This window comes from Trichomycterus rosablanca, chromosome 24 (genome assembly GCF_030014385.1).
Source record: "Trichomycterus rosablanca isolate fTriRos1 chromosome 24, fTriRos1.hap1, whole genome shotgun sequence".
Classification (NCBI taxonomy): Eukaryota; Metazoa; Chordata; class Actinopteri; order Siluriformes; family Trichomycteridae; genus Trichomycterus; species Trichomycterus rosablanca.
In genome coordinates this window covers 19,319,909-19,339,727 of record NC_086011.1, presented here as the reverse complement: position 1 = coordinate 19,339,727, position 19,819 = coordinate 19,319,909, and the positions used below count along the sequence as shown (strand labels likewise).

General features: G+C 42.2%; 4 protein-coding genes across 5 annotated transcripts in view; 2 read left to right on the top strand and 2 right to left on the bottom strand.

The window, feature by feature from the left end:
• Positions 1-2,223, top strand: part of dstyk (dual serine/threonine and tyrosine protein kinase) — a 16,755-nt gene extending 14,532 nt beyond the window's left edge. The window contains exons 13-14 of the mRNA XM_062986447.1: positions 1-28; positions 1,535-2,223. The exon at positions 1-28 is cut by the window's left edge and continues 107 nt beyond it. Of these exons, the coding sequence (XP_062842517.1) occupies positions 1-28; positions 1,535-1,719 (213 nt within the window). The 3' untranslated portion in view covers positions 1,720-2,223. The remainder of the gene's footprint in view (positions 29-1,534) is intronic.
• A 1,097-nt stretch (positions 2,224-3,320) lies between these two features.
• Positions 3,321-10,671, bottom strand: mfap2 (microfibril associated protein 2). 2 transcript variants are annotated; one of them, XR_010007464.1, is made up of 10 exons: positions 10,366-10,671; positions 7,935-8,001; positions 7,569-7,628; positions 7,253-7,276; positions 6,503-6,553; positions 5,865-5,906; positions 5,334-5,421; positions 4,972-5,045; positions 4,715-4,874; positions 3,321-3,542 (listed from the first exon to the last, which is right to left on the bottom strand). XR_010007464.1 is itself a non-coding variant. In XM_062986482.1 (9 exons), exons 2-9 carry the CDS (start codon positions 7,969-7,971, stop codon positions 4,771-4,773), a joined length of 480 nt encoding a protein of 159 aa, XP_062842552.1. In that variant the 5' UTR covers positions 7,972-8,001; positions 10,366-10,671; the 3' UTR covers positions 4,135-4,770. The 2 variants fall into 2 exon arrangements, 1 of the variants encoding a protein (XP_062842552.1); XM_062986482.1 differs by lacking the exon at positions 3,321-3,542 and having other exon boundaries at positions 4,135-4,874.
• A 448-nt stretch (positions 10,672-11,119) lies between these two features.
• Positions 11,120-14,633, bottom strand: sdhb (succinate dehydrogenase complex, subunit B, iron sulfur (Ip)). The gene is made up of 8 exons (XM_062986465.1): positions 14,539-14,633; positions 13,534-13,661; positions 13,202-13,287; positions 12,573-12,709; positions 12,315-12,431; positions 12,099-12,200; positions 11,876-11,998; positions 11,120-11,484 (listed from the first exon to the last, which is right to left on the bottom strand). The coding sequence occupies exons 1-8, from the start codon at positions 14,605-14,607 to the stop codon at positions 11,404-11,406; spliced, it is 843 nt and encodes a 280-aa protein (XP_062842535.1). The 5' UTR covers positions 14,608-14,633; the 3' UTR covers positions 11,120-11,403.
• A 1,489-nt stretch (positions 14,634-16,122) lies between these two features.
• On the top strand, positions 16,123-17,875 carry mrpl20 (mitochondrial ribosomal protein L20). The gene is made up of 4 exons (XM_062986483.1): positions 16,123-16,291; positions 17,072-17,182; positions 17,264-17,341; positions 17,424-17,875. Exons 1-4 carry the CDS (start codon positions 16,205-16,207, stop codon positions 17,595-17,597), a joined length of 450 nt encoding a protein of 149 aa, XP_062842553.1. The 5' UTR covers positions 16,123-16,204; the 3' UTR covers positions 17,598-17,875.
• The last annotated feature ends 1,944 nt before the right edge of the window (positions 17,876-19,819 follow it).

Below are 19,819 nucleotides of genomic sequence, written 5' to 3'. Positions count from 1 at the left end.
GACCAGCTGTGGACCAATGTCAGGAAAGGTAACACACACACACACACACACACACACACACAAGGTGGACGTCACTGCACTGCACTGCACAACAGGACAGGAATAGGGTTCTAAAACAGCCTGAAAATGTGACCCTAGAACCTTTATTTCTGATGCAGAACACCGTGACTGAAGGCTTTGTCAGAACATCAGATGAACGAGCATCTAAATCTTCATTTATGCAGAATGCAGATTAATTCTAGATTCTAAATTCACCCTGGAGAACGAGGTGTGAACGTGATTCTAGAACAGGTTTTTAAAAGTTTTAGAACAGTGTGTTCGATTCCTCTAGAGGTGTAATAATTAAATCAGGAGGAGCGTAAATGTGACTGTAGAACACAGCACGGTTTGTCTGTGATCCTGAAACACTGTGGATGTGGGTTCAGAACCCCGTGTTGAATGAGGTTCTCGAGAGCTGTAGCTCAGTACTGTGTTGACTTAAACACGGCGTGTATATGTGATCGTTTTAAAGTTGCTCTGGATGTGATTCTAGAGGTTTTTCATGCACCATTTCTGTTCCGCAGCTAGAACAGAGCAAATCAGCATCAAAACTCTGTAGAACTTTAAATATTAATAGAAATAATGAAGTATAATGTTTCCTCATCACCTCTTGTGTTATTAGCATTACGGATCACTCTTACAACACTTTTACTAAGATAAAAATAAAGTCACTCATAACGTTGCTCGACTCGTGTCCGGAATTTTCTGCTCTATATTTTTAATTACCTCTGAGCTCATGTGAGTAACTGGGCTCATTAAAAGCTGGTACATACCAGGAGATTTACTAACAATTGCACTGTTGTTTGGGTGCACGTCTAAGATAAAGAGTAGAAATGCTGCACTCAGTTCAGTTAATTTCCATTTTACAGACCGTAAAAGGTTCCGTCCAGGTTCCAGGTCTCACCTTGTGAACTTGTGTATGATTTAGAGTTCTGAGTTTCTCCACTTTTAAACAGTTTTCACCATTTGAGTGAAATTTTCCAGTCTGATCGGTGGAACTTTCCAGTCAATGCAAAATCAGGCGGTGTTTGGCACCATCTAGTGGCAGGACAGTGTAATAGCACAACACGTAGAAAACCTTACATGATGAACATGATGTCTGCAGCCTGATTCTGATTCCACCATAAATTCTGCATGAATAAATCGTTAATCTAAGCACACTGCTTCTTAAACTTGTGTTTGGAACCCACTGTGGTGTCGGGTTGCCTGAGATGCAGACGCAGCTCAGATAAAATTCCTACAGAACCGTTTGTACCAAGTTCTGGGGGTATAAAGCTTAAAAACGGTAATTCATGTTTATTTGCATTAGATAATTTTATAATTCAATGAAAACATAAATTGTGTAAAACTGCACTTTTCTGCAGATGAACTGAAGAGAAGGTTGTGGTGAGGAGTTAAAAACTTTTAATTCCACAGACAGCTGAGGGACCGATTGGTCAGCTCCGTGTGTCGTGTGTACATAATGATGCTAATTGACGATGGTTGTGTCTCTCAGGTTCTCGTCCGGAGCGTTTGCCCACCTTCGATGAGGAGTGCTGGCAGCTGATGGATGCGTGCTGGAACGGAGACCCCTTACAGAGGCCACTGCTCGGAATCGTACAGCCTAGGCTGCAGAGCATCATGGGTCGCCTGTGTGACGGAGCTGACCAGAAGAGCGCCAGCCTCGAGGACTCCAACTAACACACACACACACACACACACACACGTCTAAACACTCTGACACACTCTGACACGTTCCTAGTGGAAGACGATGAACTGACAGTGATGATGATGATGGTGGTTACATTATTTTGTACGTCTAGGAGATTTTGAAAGCCCAGGAACACACACACACACACATACACACACACACACACACACTTTAGAACTCTTGTATTAGAAAGCTATTTATGATTTGAGCAATACAAGTATAAAATGTGCACATGATGCTGTTTGTGTATTGTTTGTGTTTATGGTATATTTATATTAAACATTGTGTCATACACACACACACACACACACACACACAGTCCTTCATAGCATGCAGTCTAATTGCTGCTTTGTCATAGGATTGTTACTAGACATGATACGTTTTAAAACTAGTCTTGTTTTTTTTGCAGTATTACACAACAAAAATATTAATTTTAGCTGGTGTTTAAACTTGCTATGTGGAAAAAAATGAATTTTTTAATAAAAAAAAGTTTTGACAAGCAGTCCGGTGGTGCAGTGTGTTTTGTGTCGATTTTTTTTTTCTCAGTACGAGTGTCCTGTAGGTGGCGCTATTACAGCACACTTGCTGAACATTTACAGCCCAAATTGTCGTTTTTACTTGGTACTCCGGGTTCTCATTCATGTGGGGTAACTTCAGAACAGCCAGAGAGAGCTCAGGACTGGACGAGCGATCAGGAGGTCACTGGTTCAAGCCCAACTAATGCCTGGTTTCCATGGTTGTGCCCACTGCTCCAGTGCTCCTGTAGTGATGGACAGGAGGTAACAGCTAACACTAGGAACGATCAGGCCTTCCATCTATTACTGATAAGGTGTAGGTGTGGTCATGAAGGTTGATCTGATTAGCAGGTCAGTGGTGGGAGTCTGACTCCTGTGATGCCATCATGATGCCAGCAGGAACTGCCTTTGTAAGTGGGCATGTCTCGTTTTAAAAGATATGCCCCCCAAAAATAGATGTATTCTGTGCAGGACTGTGGTGGTCTGGAAAAGTCCTTACCTAGCGGATATGAGGTTGCAGGTTCGAATCTGGTCTATGTGCAACTAGAGGTGATAGTAAGTTTTGGGGATCGGGTGGCCCTTTTTAAAATGATAAGTCAGGCACTTTCTGTAAAAGAGCATGCCATAACCCCTTCTTTCCTCTTTCTGATTCCTGGGGGGGCAGCTGCCCAGTATTTGCCACCCCCCTTTAGGCTCTTGTCTCTGAGCCATCCAGTACCATCCACAGCTCACGTCACCTGTGACGACTCACCCGTTATACCTTTTCCGCATCGATATCCTAGAGACTCAGGTGGGATTTGACCCAAGGATCTCTTGATCCAGAGGCGAGGCTCAACCCAGTGAGCCACAGAGTCTCTTACCCTGATCTATTTTTTTTACTGTCATTTCTACATTTAACAGAAGTTTGGACCAGAAAATAACCTAAAGGTGGATTTGAACCGACAACTTCCACCTCTCAGGGCATCAACACTAACCACTGCACCACAGACAGGGTGAGGAGTGGGAGCAGCCTGCAGGAGTGTGTTACTTCTATTTCTTAGATTCTCACCAGCAGACACAAATAATAAACAATAAACTTATTGTTTATGGTATCAAAGTCTTTATTTCGTTGCATACGTTCATACTGTCTGGGGGGGAAAGCAGGTACAAAGTAAAAGCAGGTCAGCTCTGATTTGCGCGTCTCTAGATGACTCTGGATCATAGTGATGGATTAAAGCTGCATTCCTGATGAGTGATTATCTGTGCAGGATCATAATGAAACTGCTCGAGCATCGAGGATCAGTTCTGCAGTTTCATATCTGTGATTATCAGCGAGTATAAATGAAACAGATCAGTATAAAAACATAAAAATACATAAAGTACACAATACAGTACAGAAAATACAAAGCACCGGGTTGGAACGTTTACGAGAGCACCAGTGACTCCACACACACTCATGAGGATTATTAAACATTATAAACGTAAATACAGGTTTATATAAAACCATCCACACACACACACACACGTCAGAACGTACAGTACAGTACAGGTCAGTACAGTACAGTACAGGTCAGAACAGTACAGGTCAGTACAGTACAGGTCAGTACAGTACAGGTCAGTACAGTACAGTACAGGTCAGTACAGTACAGGTCAGTACAGTACAGTACAGTACAGTACAGGTCAGTACAGTACAGGTCAGTACAGTACAGTACAGGTCAGTACAGTACAGGTCAGTACAGTACAGTACAGGTCAGTACAGTACAGGTCAGTACAGTACAGTACAGGTCAGTACAGTACAGGTCAGTACAGTACAGGTCAGTACAGTACAGTACAGGTCAGTACAGTACAGTACAGGTCAGTACAGTACAGGTCAGTACAGTACAGTACAGGTCAGAACAGTACAGGTCAGTACAGTACAGTACAGGTCAGTACAGTACAGGTCAGTACAGTACAGTACAGGTCAGTACAGTACAGTACAGGTCAGTACAGTACAGGTCAGTACAGGTCAGTACAGTACAGGTCAGTACAGGTCAGTACAGTAATAGAGACGAGACGTCCGAGTGCTTGCATGAAGGTGTGAGTTTGTTTACAGAGCCTGTGGAAATGTTGATTAGCACCTTTAACATATAAAACAAGTGTTGAGTGTTTTCCACCCCACAGATAAAAATACAGAATATTATTATTGGTTATTATTGTTTATATGTAACGTAACATGCAGGGTCTGTGGACGTCGTCTTATAAATTATAGTACAGCACACATTAATTATGATCTGGTTAATTACTGGTTCATTAGTAAAGCTGCATCATACAGAGAGGCGTTAATTAGGGATGTAACGAGCACACACAGTGACGGTCGTACAGCAGACACTAGAGCACGCTGAATAAGTGAACAGTTTTACTCAGTAGTCCACTAGGCTACTGATTTACCCCGGTAATATTAGCATTGCAGCTTATTCTACTGTAGACGACGGCAGAATGGTTTTAAATTTACCCTGGCACCATGTGGAAAAGGGTGAAGTGTGTACAGGTGTGTGTGTGTGTGTGTGTTTAACAGCCTCCACAGCTTCTTCCACAGCTCCCTCCCATCGACCCACACTGCCCGGTCAGAGCCGCGACCCCACAGCGAGGGTACTGGTCCCGGCACAGATCGGCTAGAGAGGAACAGAAGGAGACGCGGCGTCAGACTCTGAGGTTCTGCTGTGTTTGGGATTTATTCGATCAGTGTTTGTGTGGTTTGCAGGTTCTCACCTTTAAGCAGTTCCTCGTGGGCGCACACGGTCCTCACACAGATCTCCCTGTTTATCACGTAGGTCCTGCGCAGACTGCACACACACGTTCAGTCAATCAGTAAAACCACGTACACACACACACTTTGCATACAGAACGGTTACGGTTGATCTGATGGTGTGTGTGTGTGTGTGTGTGTGAGGGTGAGGGATGTATTAAATGTTGATCTGATGGAGGTTCATCGTAGTTCACGTGTTGAACGCAGCAGATCTAAACACCATAAAGACCTGAGGGACTTTGATCAGGACCGGTATGAGATGTGGTTGTGAGAATGTTGGTGGTTTTAATGTTTTGGCTCGTGGGTGTGTGTGTTTTGTACAGACCTGTAGAAGCAGATGCTGTTGAGACATTGTTTACAGGGCTGGTGGACGGAGTAGAGTCTAGTGCAGGGGTACTGCTCCTCACGACAGTCTACACACACACACACACACACACACACACACACACACACACACACACACACACACACACACACACACACACACACTACATAAGAGATTAAGCCCACCAAAGCATCACGTTATATACGCTAAATACAGGAAACTTTAACTTGCACCCTATAAACAACAACGATCAGTTTGATTAGCACATGACGGATTACTGACCCATTACGATTTGGAAAAAGGGCGGAACGGACCCCACCTGCACCACAAAAATCATCCACAGATGATGGTTTAAGACCAGCCTATATCAGGATTTGGACTGTCGGGAGTCTGCATTCTGATCCAGACACCAATAAGTGTTTTACTGATCATACATCCGGCTTTAAAAATGCATTTTTATTTTTTACTGTCACTTTAAACTGGTCATAGTCGCTGTGGGTCCAAGTTGGAGTTTGTTCATGTGCCTCTCACCCACTGGTCCAGGCTCTGTGGGTTCTGTCTCCAGGTCGAGCACTGAAACACAAAACATGAAGAACAGAGGTGGGTGAGACGCTTCAGCATCGTTCAGCACCGTTTACATCAGTGACTGGAGCTTTTACAACAATCCGGTCCAGTATCCAGATCAGTCTGAATGAAAACCTCCCAGAGTGGCATTATGGTCCGGCCTAGACGTCCAAGTAAAAGTGAAGTCTGAAACGCCGCAGAGACCTGACTACTGATCCAGCTTGTTTTTGGCAGCTGGGGTCAGAGTGCAGGGTCAAACATTACACAGAGCCGAAAGAACCCCACAGTGGCAGTCTGAAGGTGCCAGGATTTGGACCCACAACCTTCCGATTGATATAGCGAAGCTTCAATCAGTGAGCCACTCCTGTCCTGTCCAATACTGACCACTATTAATGGACCACTGTTGGTGTTGATGACCTCTTACTGTCTTGTTGGCAGATGCCAAGTGGCACGGCAGTGCTGTGAGCTCCAGGTCCACCCGGTATTCACCCGGCAACTGTACCAGGATGTGAGCCATGTCGGGTAACTCAGGATTTTCATTCTTATTGGGATAATACCTGGGCAAACCTGCATGTGAATCAAGGTGTGTGTGTGTGTGTGTGTACCTGTCTGTTGTCCTGTACTGTGCTGCGAAAGCTGCTGTGCAATTTCTGGAACTGCAAACACCAACACGACATGGTTAGTAATATTTCATCACTATACACACGGTGATTATAGAAACAGTGATGTGAGCTCAGAGCGGATGTTATCCTGTAGCTACAGTGCTGTGAAAAAGTATTTGCACCCTGATTTCCCGCACTCACTGAGGTTTCAAAAACATGTTGTCTTTAAAAAACGATTAAAACACTTTTTACTAAACACTTAGGCTGACTTGTACTTATTTACTAACATTTTGTTCCATTCTTTTCCATTTCCAAAAAAAAAAAAAAAAAAGCCACTTTGGTTCTAACAGGTTTTAGCAGATTTGTGTTCTTCGACTGTTGTTTACCTAAACTTGAGAAATGAAATGTTTACTATAGAAGCACTTCTGTAAGTCGCTCTGGATAAGAGTGTCTGCTAAATGCTGTAAATGTAAATGTAAATGTTTCAGATCTACACAAAGCAATTTCTGATCTCTGTAGAACAGCTCCCTCTGCTGCACAGACACGATGTGCAGGGCCGAGTGTTAGAAACAAAACAAGATCAAATAATACAGCAAGCACCTACAGGTATATTACCCAACCCCAAAAATACTGTCTTATATTTCATCTGAAGATCTGAAACAACACACTGCAAAAATAAAGAATCAAAAGAAAAGGGTGAAATATCTTCTCGCAGCACTTTATCAGTGGAACGTGTTCAGGACGATAGCTTACTGTGATCGTAGCTCTCATCAGGATCTGAAACACACACAGAGAGAGACAATATAATGATCACCAATAATAACGACTCAGGAACAGTAACTCTGAACGTTTATTGGTGTAGGGTTTAGTGACGGGAGTGGGACTGTGATCATGGTCACCAAGCTCGACACTGCAAAGTCTGTCCATCATCTAAGTGACCAAGTCTAAGTGAGCGCCAACAGATGAAGCGATAAGACGCAAGTGAAGCGGGACCAACGTGGCATCCAGCCTCCTCACCAGTCAGTGCATGAATCTGGCTCATCAGTGTGTGTTACGTTTTACGTCTCACCAAATTTGTACGTGTCGAATCCTTCTCTGTAGTCGTTATCGAACGTCTGCGCCAGCAGCACTGCAGGTAAAGAAAGAGAGTCAATCACTGACTGTACGTCCACACTGATAATCTGAGGCAACTAATACTCCACCGGTTCAGATCTTGACTTCCAACTTTCATCTCTGTACTTAAAATGATTAACAAATAAGGCAGCTATTTCAAATAAAAGTATATTTTAATAAATATATAAAAGGCTTTAGCGGTAGTATTCAGATATCGGGATGCAGTACTGTACTTTGTTTTCTACATCAACTCAGAGAGACAAAAATAGTTCAGGGGTGTGAATACTTTTTCCTAAAGCACTGAGATGTGTGGGCGTCTCACCTGGCAGCCCCAGCAGTAGCAGGATACCGGTTCTCATGTTTGAACGTCGTTTCTACACTGGTTCACTCTGGGGGAAAAGAGATAAAAGTAATAAACATGTTACAACCTCAGTGGTACAAGCATTCACTTCGGGCCCCTGGACCAACCAGGGCTGGACCTCAGGACCCTCGACCAGACGGTAGGAGTCGCTGTTGAAGCAGGAAGGAGTTTGTACCACATCTAAACGTCACATCTGTGCAAGCTGAGGGGATCAGACCAGGCTTCTCTAACCCAGCCTACAGATTTAAGCTCCTCCAGGGGATCCACAGTCCTTCAGCAGGTCCTGGATCTGCTCAGTGGTCGGGGCCTACCCTTAGTGGAAAACCGCAGGCATTACTGTGGTAACGCTCGTGGCAGCACTAGGAGAAAGTTCCCACAGTTCCTGGAACCTGTGATGTGCAGAAACGTTCCTCTAACCTACTATTGCTGTTGTTATCGTAAGCCAGTATTTCCATTTCCCTTTTTTGGCTTCGTCTCGCGTTCTCCAATCAAGTGAGATCAGAGTCGCCAGGTTGAACGAGTACAGTGAGGATCACGAGCCAAAACCACAGCTGTGTGTGTGTGTGTGTGTGTGTGTGTGTGTGTGTGTGTGTGTGTGTGTGCGTGTGTGTGTGTGTGTGCGGTATTTTCTGTTCCAAGATGTAATAAAATCCATTCCAACAGAACCACCAGTGATAAGTGTGTGTGTGTGTGTGTGTGTGTGTGTGTGTGTGTGTGTGTGTGAGTTGTCCAGAATATACACTAAGAATGACATTCAGGTAGATAAGAGCCTTCCCTAAACTGATGACGCCACCACTGCCCAGGGTACAGAACTCAACAACAAAGAAATGATTGTAATTGGTCATTTTACCCGACACACATCAAAGCAGTCTGTACTGTGTCTATATATTTAATGATGCAGTAACCATAGTAACCAGCACAATCCCTCACCTGAACTAAATAAACATGTGAATTCTACTGCATACACACTCTTACTCCATCAAACTGTGTGTGTGTGTGTGTGTGTGTGTGTGTGTGAGGCCACACATTCCTGCAGTGCATCATAGCGGCTATTAGAAACCCATATGCTTTCACAGAGCACATCTGGGAACTATTACGACCCCTCCAAAATTCGTCCCTCTCTGTCTCCGGGTCCCTTCCCCCAACACGATGGAGAACACACACACACACACACACACCTTTACTTTTCCATTCTTCTCCAAAACTCCACAACGATCCTGAACTGTTCATCCATTCATCCATGGTCTCCTACAGGGAGCTTCTCTAACGTCCACCAAACATCTCAACACTCTTGACTCGGACAGGAGGATCACTCACCTGCCAAACACTTCGCTTCAGACCGAAATATAAACCAAACAGAACTGAATCAAACGGTAAGCCTATTTCTGAAAGTGTTTGACGACTTTAAGACTCTCTTAACTCAACTTTATTAGTGGTGGCTCTTTCCTTACTGCGATTGGGACCCTCGCACCCGCCAGGCCCTTTAAAGAGAGGTGTCGCCCCTCCACAGACCCCCTATAAACCCCCTCACCTCCTCACACCAAACATCCACCAAATGGACTGAAATAACGCCGTGTGTTATTGTGTTTATTAGGAATAAAAATTAATCGACTCTTCAGATATTTTAGGTAAAATTGGTGTTTAAATGAATCTGATGTCATATGGAATAAAATACAATAAGATAATTTACTGATGTAGTTTAATAATTAATGCATATTAAAGAAAAACACTTTTGCTGTTTATATTAAATAATTAAATCCAAACTTATTTAATTATGTGATAAATTTCATGTTTGTTGATACCCAAAAATACATGAAACGTATATTATAATATATTATTATTACATTATATGAATTATTTCAAGATTAAATATAAAACATGCAGTACAGAATAGTGTTTTATATTAAATACACTAAAACTGAAGTCTATTAATAGAGAATAAAGATAATGCACTAATCAGCATTTATTTATTTGAACTATAATTTGACATTATTAATATGACATATATTAAACTTCAGGATGATTTATTACAATTATTCTATATAATAATAATAATCATATAATAACAATTTTACAGTTTTCTATTAAAATGTATGTATATTTAGTGCAACTTAGATTAATCAGAAACTAAAAAACACACATTTAATTCATCACTATTATCATTATAATTGTTTAATGTTATTTTGTGAGTTTTGTAGTTAGAAATGAAGCAGAACTACAGAACGCAATTAGAAAAAGCGCCTCATTCTGTGAGGATTCCGTGAACCAAACTTCTAACTAAACCTGGTAAAGTTTGATAAAATGTGTTTATTAAACAGTAATAAAAGAGAAAAGCTGATTTTCGGTGTGTTTTTATTCTAAATGTGTATTTATCAGTAGATTAAACTCTTACCTCAGTAAAGCTGCTCCGACTGATCCTCTCTCAGCGCCTCAGTCTGTGACTGACACACTGAAGCCCCGCCCACCCGCTGCTCATGAGTGTAACCCCGCCCATAAACGGTCTAACCACGCCCACTGTATTTAAACATAAACGGGTACAGAACTCGCACTCACGCCACTTCATCCTGGTCAGTGTTGCGGCGGGTCCTGTGACATGAATTTGAAAGCATCTTGTGATTTACTCTTAAATAGAATAACAGTTATGTAGTATAATATCAATAAATCATTAATGTGTTATCTGTATGTGTGGTTTGGACAGTTTTGGCCTTTCAGGTGCAGAAACTGTAAACACCACCAGCAACAACAGGACCGTTTTCCAGTTTAAGAGTTCATTCTCCCAATTTAGTCATATCCAATTCCCAACTGTGAATCCACTGCCGCTAACACAACACCCGATCCGATCAGGACCACGCACCCCCTTCAACACATGTTCAACCTGCACTCACTTCTTACCACCCACCAGTGTTGTGTTCCCACACAGAGCCGTGCTGCGTACTGAGAGCCACGCTAAGCTCCTTGTGACCCAAGGATGACTTACTTCAGCCTGGGCCCTTAGGTAAGGTATGGGGCACTTGGCAGTGGAAACCACCACTAAATGTGGAGCCGCTCAGTGGAACAGGAATCGACAGTCGCTGTAAATAATTTGCTGAGTTCCCAACATTTTATTCATTTGTACACATGAATGATCAAATCTGGAAACACTGATGTGGTGGTTACGCATTAATTTATTCTTTATAACGTTTATAAATCAACATATCCCACGAATACAAGCGTTCAAGATCCTGACTGCAGCACACCTGTATACTTACTCACACCTGAACAGAGGAGTGTACTCTCACACACACACACACACACACACACACACTCATGTTAACTGTTATTATTACTATAGTGTATATACAGAGCGTGTGCGTGTACAGCTGAGAGAGGCCCGTCAGATCCTTCAGAACAGGTTCAGTTCTCTAAACCGTCACACCGCCACCGTGGACGATCAGACAGTGGCGGCTTTCTTGTCCTTATACGTGGCCATCATCTTCTTAATCTCAGCGATGGCCTTTCCAGGATTCAAACCCTGCAGGAGAACAGAAGAACACCTCCAGAGATCAGTTACACCGCAGGAACATCTCTCCTGAATTCTGTTCACCTGCAGGCTCGTGTGAGAACCTGACATTTACTCGGGAACTGTTAACTCTGCAACATCACGCTGCTGGGGAGTTAACAGGATTTAGGATCTAAACGATCTGTAGAATCAACAGAAGAATCTAGAAGGATCTACAGGGGAATCCGAAGAAACTATAGGTGGATCTGAGGGATCTACTGGGTGATCTAAAAGATGTATAGGGTATCTGAAGGATTTTTAGGGTGATCTAAATGATCTATAAGTAAATCTGAAAGACATACAGAGGGACCTATAAAATCTATAGAAGGATCTAAAAGATCTATACGAGGATCTGAAGGTGTACCTTGGGGCAGGTCTTGGTGCAGTTCAGGATGGTGTGACAGCGGTACAGTGAGAACGGGTCCTGAAGTTTGGCCAGGCGTTCCTCTGTGTACTCATCACGCGAGTCCACCATCCACCGGTACGCCTGCGACACACACACACACACACACACACAAACTTAAACATTTACCAATAATGGAACTGAACAGAATTTTCATAATGAATAAATTCGGCATGAACGTCACCTGCATGAGGACGGCGGGTCCCAGGTATTTATCTCCATTCCACCAGTAACTGGGACAACTGGTACTGCAGCAGGCACACAGGATACACTCGTACAGTCCATCCTAACACACACACACACACACACACAGTAGAGCTCAGGTAAAGCTGTACACTGGTTGTAAGATGAAGGGTGTGTATTGGGGTATTGGACTGGTATTGGGGTGAGTCTGAGGTACCAGTTTCTGTCGGTCGTCCACACTCTGCAGGTACTGCTGCTTCCCCTGCTGACTCTCATCCTTCCTCTTCAGGAAGGGCTCGATCGACTTGTACTGAGCATAAAAATTATTCATGTCCTAGCAGACAGACAGACAGACAGACAGACAGACAGACAGACAGACAGACAGAGAGAGACACAGAGAGGAAGAGATCCCTGGTGATTCAGGTCAGAGTTTTAAAATGATGACGAGTCACGATGACATTCACGTGCTACGTACCGGCACCAGGTCCTTCACCACGTACATGTGTGGTAGTGGGTAGATCTTGGCGACTTTACTAGTGTTGGTGTCAATTCTGTTCAGGCAGGCCAACGTGTTTCCACCGTCAATGTTCATGGCACATGAACCACAGATACCTGAACACGAGAAAACACATCAGCAACACGCACAAAATCATCAACATCTGGAATGTCAAACAGAGATGGACGTGAGGGTGAGGGATCTCTGTGATGTTGGGCTGAATGCAGCAGAGCTGAACAGCATAAAGACCTGAGGGACCTGGACCAGAATGTTTGGACCAGACGATCTCCCAAACAGCAAGGGGTGCCAGTCGTGGTGAGTTCCCACCAACAGTGCTCTGAGGAGAGGACGTGTCTGTGTCTGGTATGGACCAATAGAAGATCTACTGTGGATCAAACTGCAGATCACTGCAGAGTCCAGTTCTATGTGTTTTATTCTAATGAGAAACTGCAGCTCCTCACCAACTCCTATAAACAAACAAATAACCTCAAGGTTCAGAAGCTGGTGAGGAGCACACGCCTGTTCTTCAGCCCAGATTAAAACCACCGAATGAAAGAGGGGGTTCACTTTCTTTTTCTCATGACCGTACTGATACAGAAGCCTCGAACCTTCTCTGCAGGAGCGTCTGAAGGTGAGAGTGGGGTCCATCTCGTTCTTAATCTTGATCAGAGCGTCCAGCACCATCGGCCCACAGCTGCACACAGAGACAAGAGGAGATGTTTACGTCCGGTCCTGGAGACACGGGGTTCATTCCCACCCCCAGCACGAGGAGTTTAACATGTTAACATGACAGCAGCAGGGTCCTGAAGTCTTCTGTACATTACCCATAAACTCATCAGCTTTTTAAATGATATTCCCTTCCCTCCACCCCCAACATTAATGTTTCTTTTCGTTCAGATCTTCCTAAGTCTAACAGGAGACTCAGAAAGGAAACACTTACGCGTTGAGGTCGAGCTCGTAGGTCTGCATGCGTGGTTTGTCTCCGGGCTTATCAGGATCCCACCGGTAAATCTGGAACTTCTTCATGCGTGGCTGAGCAGCAGCAGCCGTCTGCACATAGCGCACAGCCTGGAGCAAATAAATAAATAAATAAATGATCCAGAGCTCAAACAGTGGACGTAAATAAGAACGAAGAATAAACTCTGCCTGAAAAAAACCCCCAAAACTTTGCAGAAAGAGGAACGACACCTAGAAAAGCGCACGTTTCATCACTGCTTTATCCTGGTCAGGGTCGAGGTGGGTCCGCTTTTTCCAGAACCACTGGGCACAATGCAGTAACACACTCAGACACACAGACACTCTTGTCTGTAGGTGGACGCAGGACCAGCTTATAGCACCTCTGGTGATTCCAACCCTGGATTCCAGCATCATTTACCACTGCGCCATATTATAAACGGAACCTGCTGTTCTTCCTATGTGAAGTGTAGCAGGTGCAGCAGTGTTGTTGGGATTTTATCCTCTATATTAGGAACTCTGTTAGTGTTGGTTGTAGGTGGACAGTTAGAGACACGATGTCTTTTATCAGTGGACACTTTCTGATCACAGGACGGACACTGAGGGATTATATATTTTCGGTCAGAGCAATATTCTGCTCCCAACAACACTGCTGTACCTGCTACAGTCATCCCTACACAGAACAGCACTTACATGCAAGTAATTGTAAAAAACACCCGGAATGTTTGTTACCTGCTGACAAAAACACAAATCACTGAAACTTTGATTCGTACTTTTCTGTAATAATAAATAAATAATAAAGATGAATTAGCCCGGCTGCTAATCATTAGCTGACAGCAGAGAAATTATGATCGGCAGCTATGCTAAGCTAACTGGCTAATTACGCAAGCACCTAACTGACAGTTTTATTAACTGAGCCTAATGTCTCATATTTAAACGGATGGATTTATAATTCCTAAAGTATAAACAGCACGTAAATGTTAACACGTACCACTAGAACAGAAGAGGAGCGCATTGTAAGAGCAGCTGAGCGGCTGAAGGAGAAACAAACCGCCGCCATGTCTGCTAACCTAACATTGACTGACCCTGTCTCTCACTGCTCATGCGCAGCAGACTCGCGCATGCGTATACAGAGCACAGCCGCCCGAACCGTTATGGAACCAGTTACCGTTCAGTCTGACAGAAACCGCGTTAGCTTAGCATAAACCAACTTAAAACTCACTAAAGCCAAATAAAACGAAGAATTAAGCGTAAAGAATAAAAAGTAATGCTTCTAGAACTTCTACGAGTAATAACAAGAAATACTGTTAGACATAATAAATAAGAAAATGATTAATAAACTACTGTGTAAAATCACCAAGGGCGTCCAACAGTTCAACCAGCACAATCTGATTTTAAGAACCAGGGTGCAAGAACTTAAAAATATAATTAAAATAAACACCAGAAATAGTTTGCTTTTAATAAATCTCATGGAATCTTCATAAATCTTTTCACTACCATAAAAACCAACAAAAGTTTTAGGAAACGTCTAATAAATTAATGTGTGAAGTCGTTTTTAAGTCATACTGTGAACAAAGGGATGCAAAAATTGACAGCTATGGTTGGATAACTAATGCATTTTACACAGCAAGCAGAAAACAAGTTCAGTCCCATTGTCCTACTGAATTTTGGGCATTTTTAACATGTCTTGGTCCACCTATTTATTACTAAGGCTCTTTACTCTACTAGGGCCCCAAAACGTTCCTCATTCCGCAAGTGCTGAGACTAGTTGAACCTTAATCTAAAATATAATAAGACCTGATGTTTTAAATTGATCTTAAATTTAATTTTAGTAGGAAATAGTAAACATAAACATGTAATAATTGTAATTATATGACACACAATGTGGTTACTGGCCCAGTAAGGCACGCAAGCTGTTTATGGGTTTAGATCCAGCAACCACGACGAGGCAGTTTGTGACCCATTTGTGGTCCTGGCCATTGACTGAGACATCAGCCTTCTTTACAATGCTTTCATGGTTCTTTCTAAATAAACTGGTAAATTTTAGCATTCTTGACAACATGTAGACTGCAGATTTTCTTACTAAATGCTAAACATTTTTACCTTTTATCACTCTGTAATTATATACTAGTCTATACACTCACAGCACAATCAGCATTATTTGTTTAATATTCTTTAACTTGGGTTTCTTCATTTCACTTATCTGGTCACTTCTGTACTTTAACTGTATTATATGTAAATTATCTCTATCTTGCACTTCTGGTTAAATGCTCCTGCATTTCATTTTCTCTGTTCTTGTACTCTGCACAATGACAGTAAAATTGGATCTAATCTAATATTATGGTTGTAAAGAACAAAACATGATCTTTTGCTGTAATTCATCTTGAAAACAAAACAGTCAGAATTCTTCCCCATGCGTCCTTAAGCTGAGGTGGCAAAAGTACTTGAAGTCAGACTGAATATAATAGTAAATATCTGACAACAGTGTGAATGATTAAAAACAATAAAAACAAACGATTTAAACATCCACTTTAAACACGTAAGGACTTTTAACCACCCGCGCATGCGCACTAGATGTCAGGACTGGTATTCACGCATCAGGCTGGAGGTCAGATCAGCAACATTAATGATTTAATCTGCTTTAATTGAGATTAATCATGGTGTTCCTGACATTAGCGTGCTGGATCAGAAACAGAGGACCTGATCGCTACTGGAAAGTACAGGAGCTGTTAAAACATGCGCGGGTAACTTATATACTTTACTTTAGCATTAGCATCGTAGCAGCGGCTGTGTTCTATAGTGCGCTTCTGTACTAGATAGTGAGCATCAATAGTACATTAGTGCACTAATACTGCACTAATACTGCACTAATACTAATACTGCACTCATACTGCACTCATCTAGCATACTACAGAGTACAGTACACTGGATCAGAAGCTGCCAGAGCTCTTTAAAGCTCTTATATTTATACAATGTATGAAACATGTTCAAGGGTTAAGGTTAAATGTATTATTGTCTCCTTTTGTAGTATTCTAATCATCCATCCGTAATTATCCACTTTCAGCAGACGATTAATAGTCATGTAAATACCTCAAACATTTTCATTCATTTATTGTTATGAGTTGCAGTGGGTTGGGAGCCAAAACACTGGTGGTGTTTAACCACATGTGGTTTTGTAGCCCGTGTGCATCAAGGTTTGATGTGAAAAGATGTTTTTCTGCAACAATAACTTTTGGCCAAATTTGGCTCAGTCTCTAACTAGTTGAACCATTTGAATCTGAACCCGCTTATTAAGGTGTTTTCATACACAGAACTGCCACTTACTGGATGTTTTTGGCACTGTAAGAGAGTTATGGTAAAGAATTCCAGGAGATCAGCGGTTTTTGAGAACCTCAAACCAGCCCGTCTGACACCAATAACCATGTTGTTATTTATAAAGAATTTCTTTTTTAAATCATTAAATGAAAAGTGTGGCCTGCACCGCCCCACCGACCTGCTCACCGACTTGTGTTTTGATTTCGCAGCACTTTCGTGGGAGGAAGAATCGCTGTTACAGTTTGGCGGTGCGCGCAGTTCGCAGAGCTTTCGTTTACGCATCTAAGGCGAGGAAAGCCAAGCGGCGCAACATGAGGACGGTAAGATCCATAACGATACACACACACTCATCTCACCCTCGTTCACTACACATCCTCTGATTTGTACTTGGTCTCCTGCAGTTGTGGATCTCTCGTATAGCTGCGGCCTCCCGGGAGCACGGCATGAAATATCCAGTCCTCATGTACAACCTGGTACAGGTGAGTCTCTTACCTGCTCGCTGTAAATCCGCCTGGTTCCTGTGAGCCGGGTTTAATCGGGTGTTCTGTTCTCCCCCCTCAGTGCAGCGTGCAGTTGAATCGGCGGGTGCTGAGTGACCTGGCCATCACAGAACCGTGTTCCTTCCAGTCGTTGGTATCGCTGGCGAAAGCTCGGCAGCAGGAGGGGCTGCGGGCGGCGCTGGGCGACGGAAAGGAACCGCCCGGTGTGTTCTCACGCATCACGCAGCTGAAGTGAGGGCGGCCAATCACAGCGCAGCTTAGACTGAGACTCGGATGGAGACCTGGTGCACCGAGATGTTCAGAGTGTGTGTGGATGAAACGGAGAACTCTGACTTACGTTTGTAAATCTGTGTGACGTTCAGCCCAGGACTGGATTGGAGAAACGTCTGTGAGAGGAAACGTCTGTGAGAGGAAACGTCTTCAGTGTTATTGTGTGTAAATAAGAGCAGAACGTGTGCAGTGCTGATGTGCTGCTGTAATGAACCTGTTAATAAAATCAGTTTTTCCTACAAACATCAGTGTTTTCTTCATGAAGGTCCAGCTCAGTTCCATCTCACAGCTTCTGTCCAACACATGACTCAATCTCACATTCACATTATTTTTACATCAGATCGAAACCATCATGGTACATTTAGTTTTATAGCACCAAAAATTATTCACACCCTCCTGATTTCGTCTATTCTATTTTGAATAGTTCTTAAACTACCTTCCAGATTTCATACCAATGTTACATAAGGAAACAAACAGCTTTGAAATCTCTCTAATTATTAAAGAAACAAAACCTACATGGACAGAGGGAGAACATGCTAAACTTACAGCTAGTAACAGTAGTTGGTCATAATTACTATTATTATTATTTAAATAGCGTTATTATTAAACGTGGACTTATATAAACATTTAAATACTTTATTGCAGTGTTTACAGATTATTTATTGTTAAAACATGCATTTACCGTGGATTAAAAGCGTTGTAAAAATGTGAAATCTATGTTTCATTGCGGCCACCGTACCTCATGGCTGAAACTAGCCAATCCGAGCTTGATTTGTATGAAAATGGGTGGGTTAACAAAAATGCACGAAAGGTCGTAAGTAAACTCCACCCACTCTGCGCTTACGGTGTCCGATTTGGCAAAAACAAAACAAAACCATCAATTTATTAAATAACGTTAAATTTTATTATTATTATTATTATTTTTATTTTATTTTTTATTGTATTATTATTTTATTATTATTATTTTATTATTATTATTATTATTATTATTTTGTGTAAAGTGTTGATGTCTGACAGCATGAGTTTTTTTCTACATTTTCAAACTAATAATACTGGATTATTACTTCTATTATGTCTTCTAAGAAAATATAATATTCATAAATTCAGAGCCCTAAATTCTAATCTTAAAATTTAACTATTTTGCTATAATATACCTACATATAATCTCTCTACACTTCTTTTTTGTTTATATTGTTTATATTTTTTGTTGTTTTTTTGAATTTATATGAATTTTTTTAGTGTGTAGCTTATCTATAATCTATAAAGAATATATCAAAACTATATCAAGGCTCAGTGTTAGGTCCCCTTTTGTTTATTCTTTATATGCTCCCCCTTGGTGACATCATACGTCGGCATGGTTTACATTTCCACTGCTATGCTGATGATATTCAGCTTTACATCTCCTCCAAATCCATTAATACTGAACTTCACTCCACTCTGACAAATTGCATCACTGAAATGAAATTGTGGATGAAAGCTAATTTCCTCAAATTAAACTGTGAAAAATCAGATATGATCATCGTAGGTCCTACAACCCTGGCAAAAACCACAAAAAATTTTCAAATTACCATTGATAATGACACTTTGTCTCCGTCTTCTAACATCCGAAATCTTGGTGTAATTTTTGATAGCAACCTCTCTTTTGACCGCCATGTAAATCACATCACCAAAACTGCTTTCTTTCATCTAAAAAACATAGCACGTCTACGTCCATCACTCTCCTTTTCTGCCGCCGAAACCTTGATTCATGCTTTTATTACATCCAGAATTGATTATTGCAATAGCATCCTTTATGGTACATCTAACAAAATCCTAAAAAAACTTCAGTATATCCAGAATTCAGCTGCTCGCCTCCTTACTCATACTCGCTCCCGTGATCATATTACACCTGTTCTACAAAAACTTCATTGGCTTCCCGTTGCTCAACGCATTCAATTCAAAATTCTTCTATTCACTCACAAAGCTCTCCATAATCAGGCCCCATCCTACCTCACCGACCTGCTCCATCAGCACATTCCCTCCCGTAGCCTTCGCTCTTCTGAGGCTAACCTACTGTCCATACCCTCTAGGACCAAGCACCGGACCTGGGGTGACAGGGCCTTTTCCATAGCTGCTCCATCTTTATGGAATGCTCTCCCCAAACACCTACGAGATTGTCCTGACCTGTCCAAATTCAAGTCACTTCTC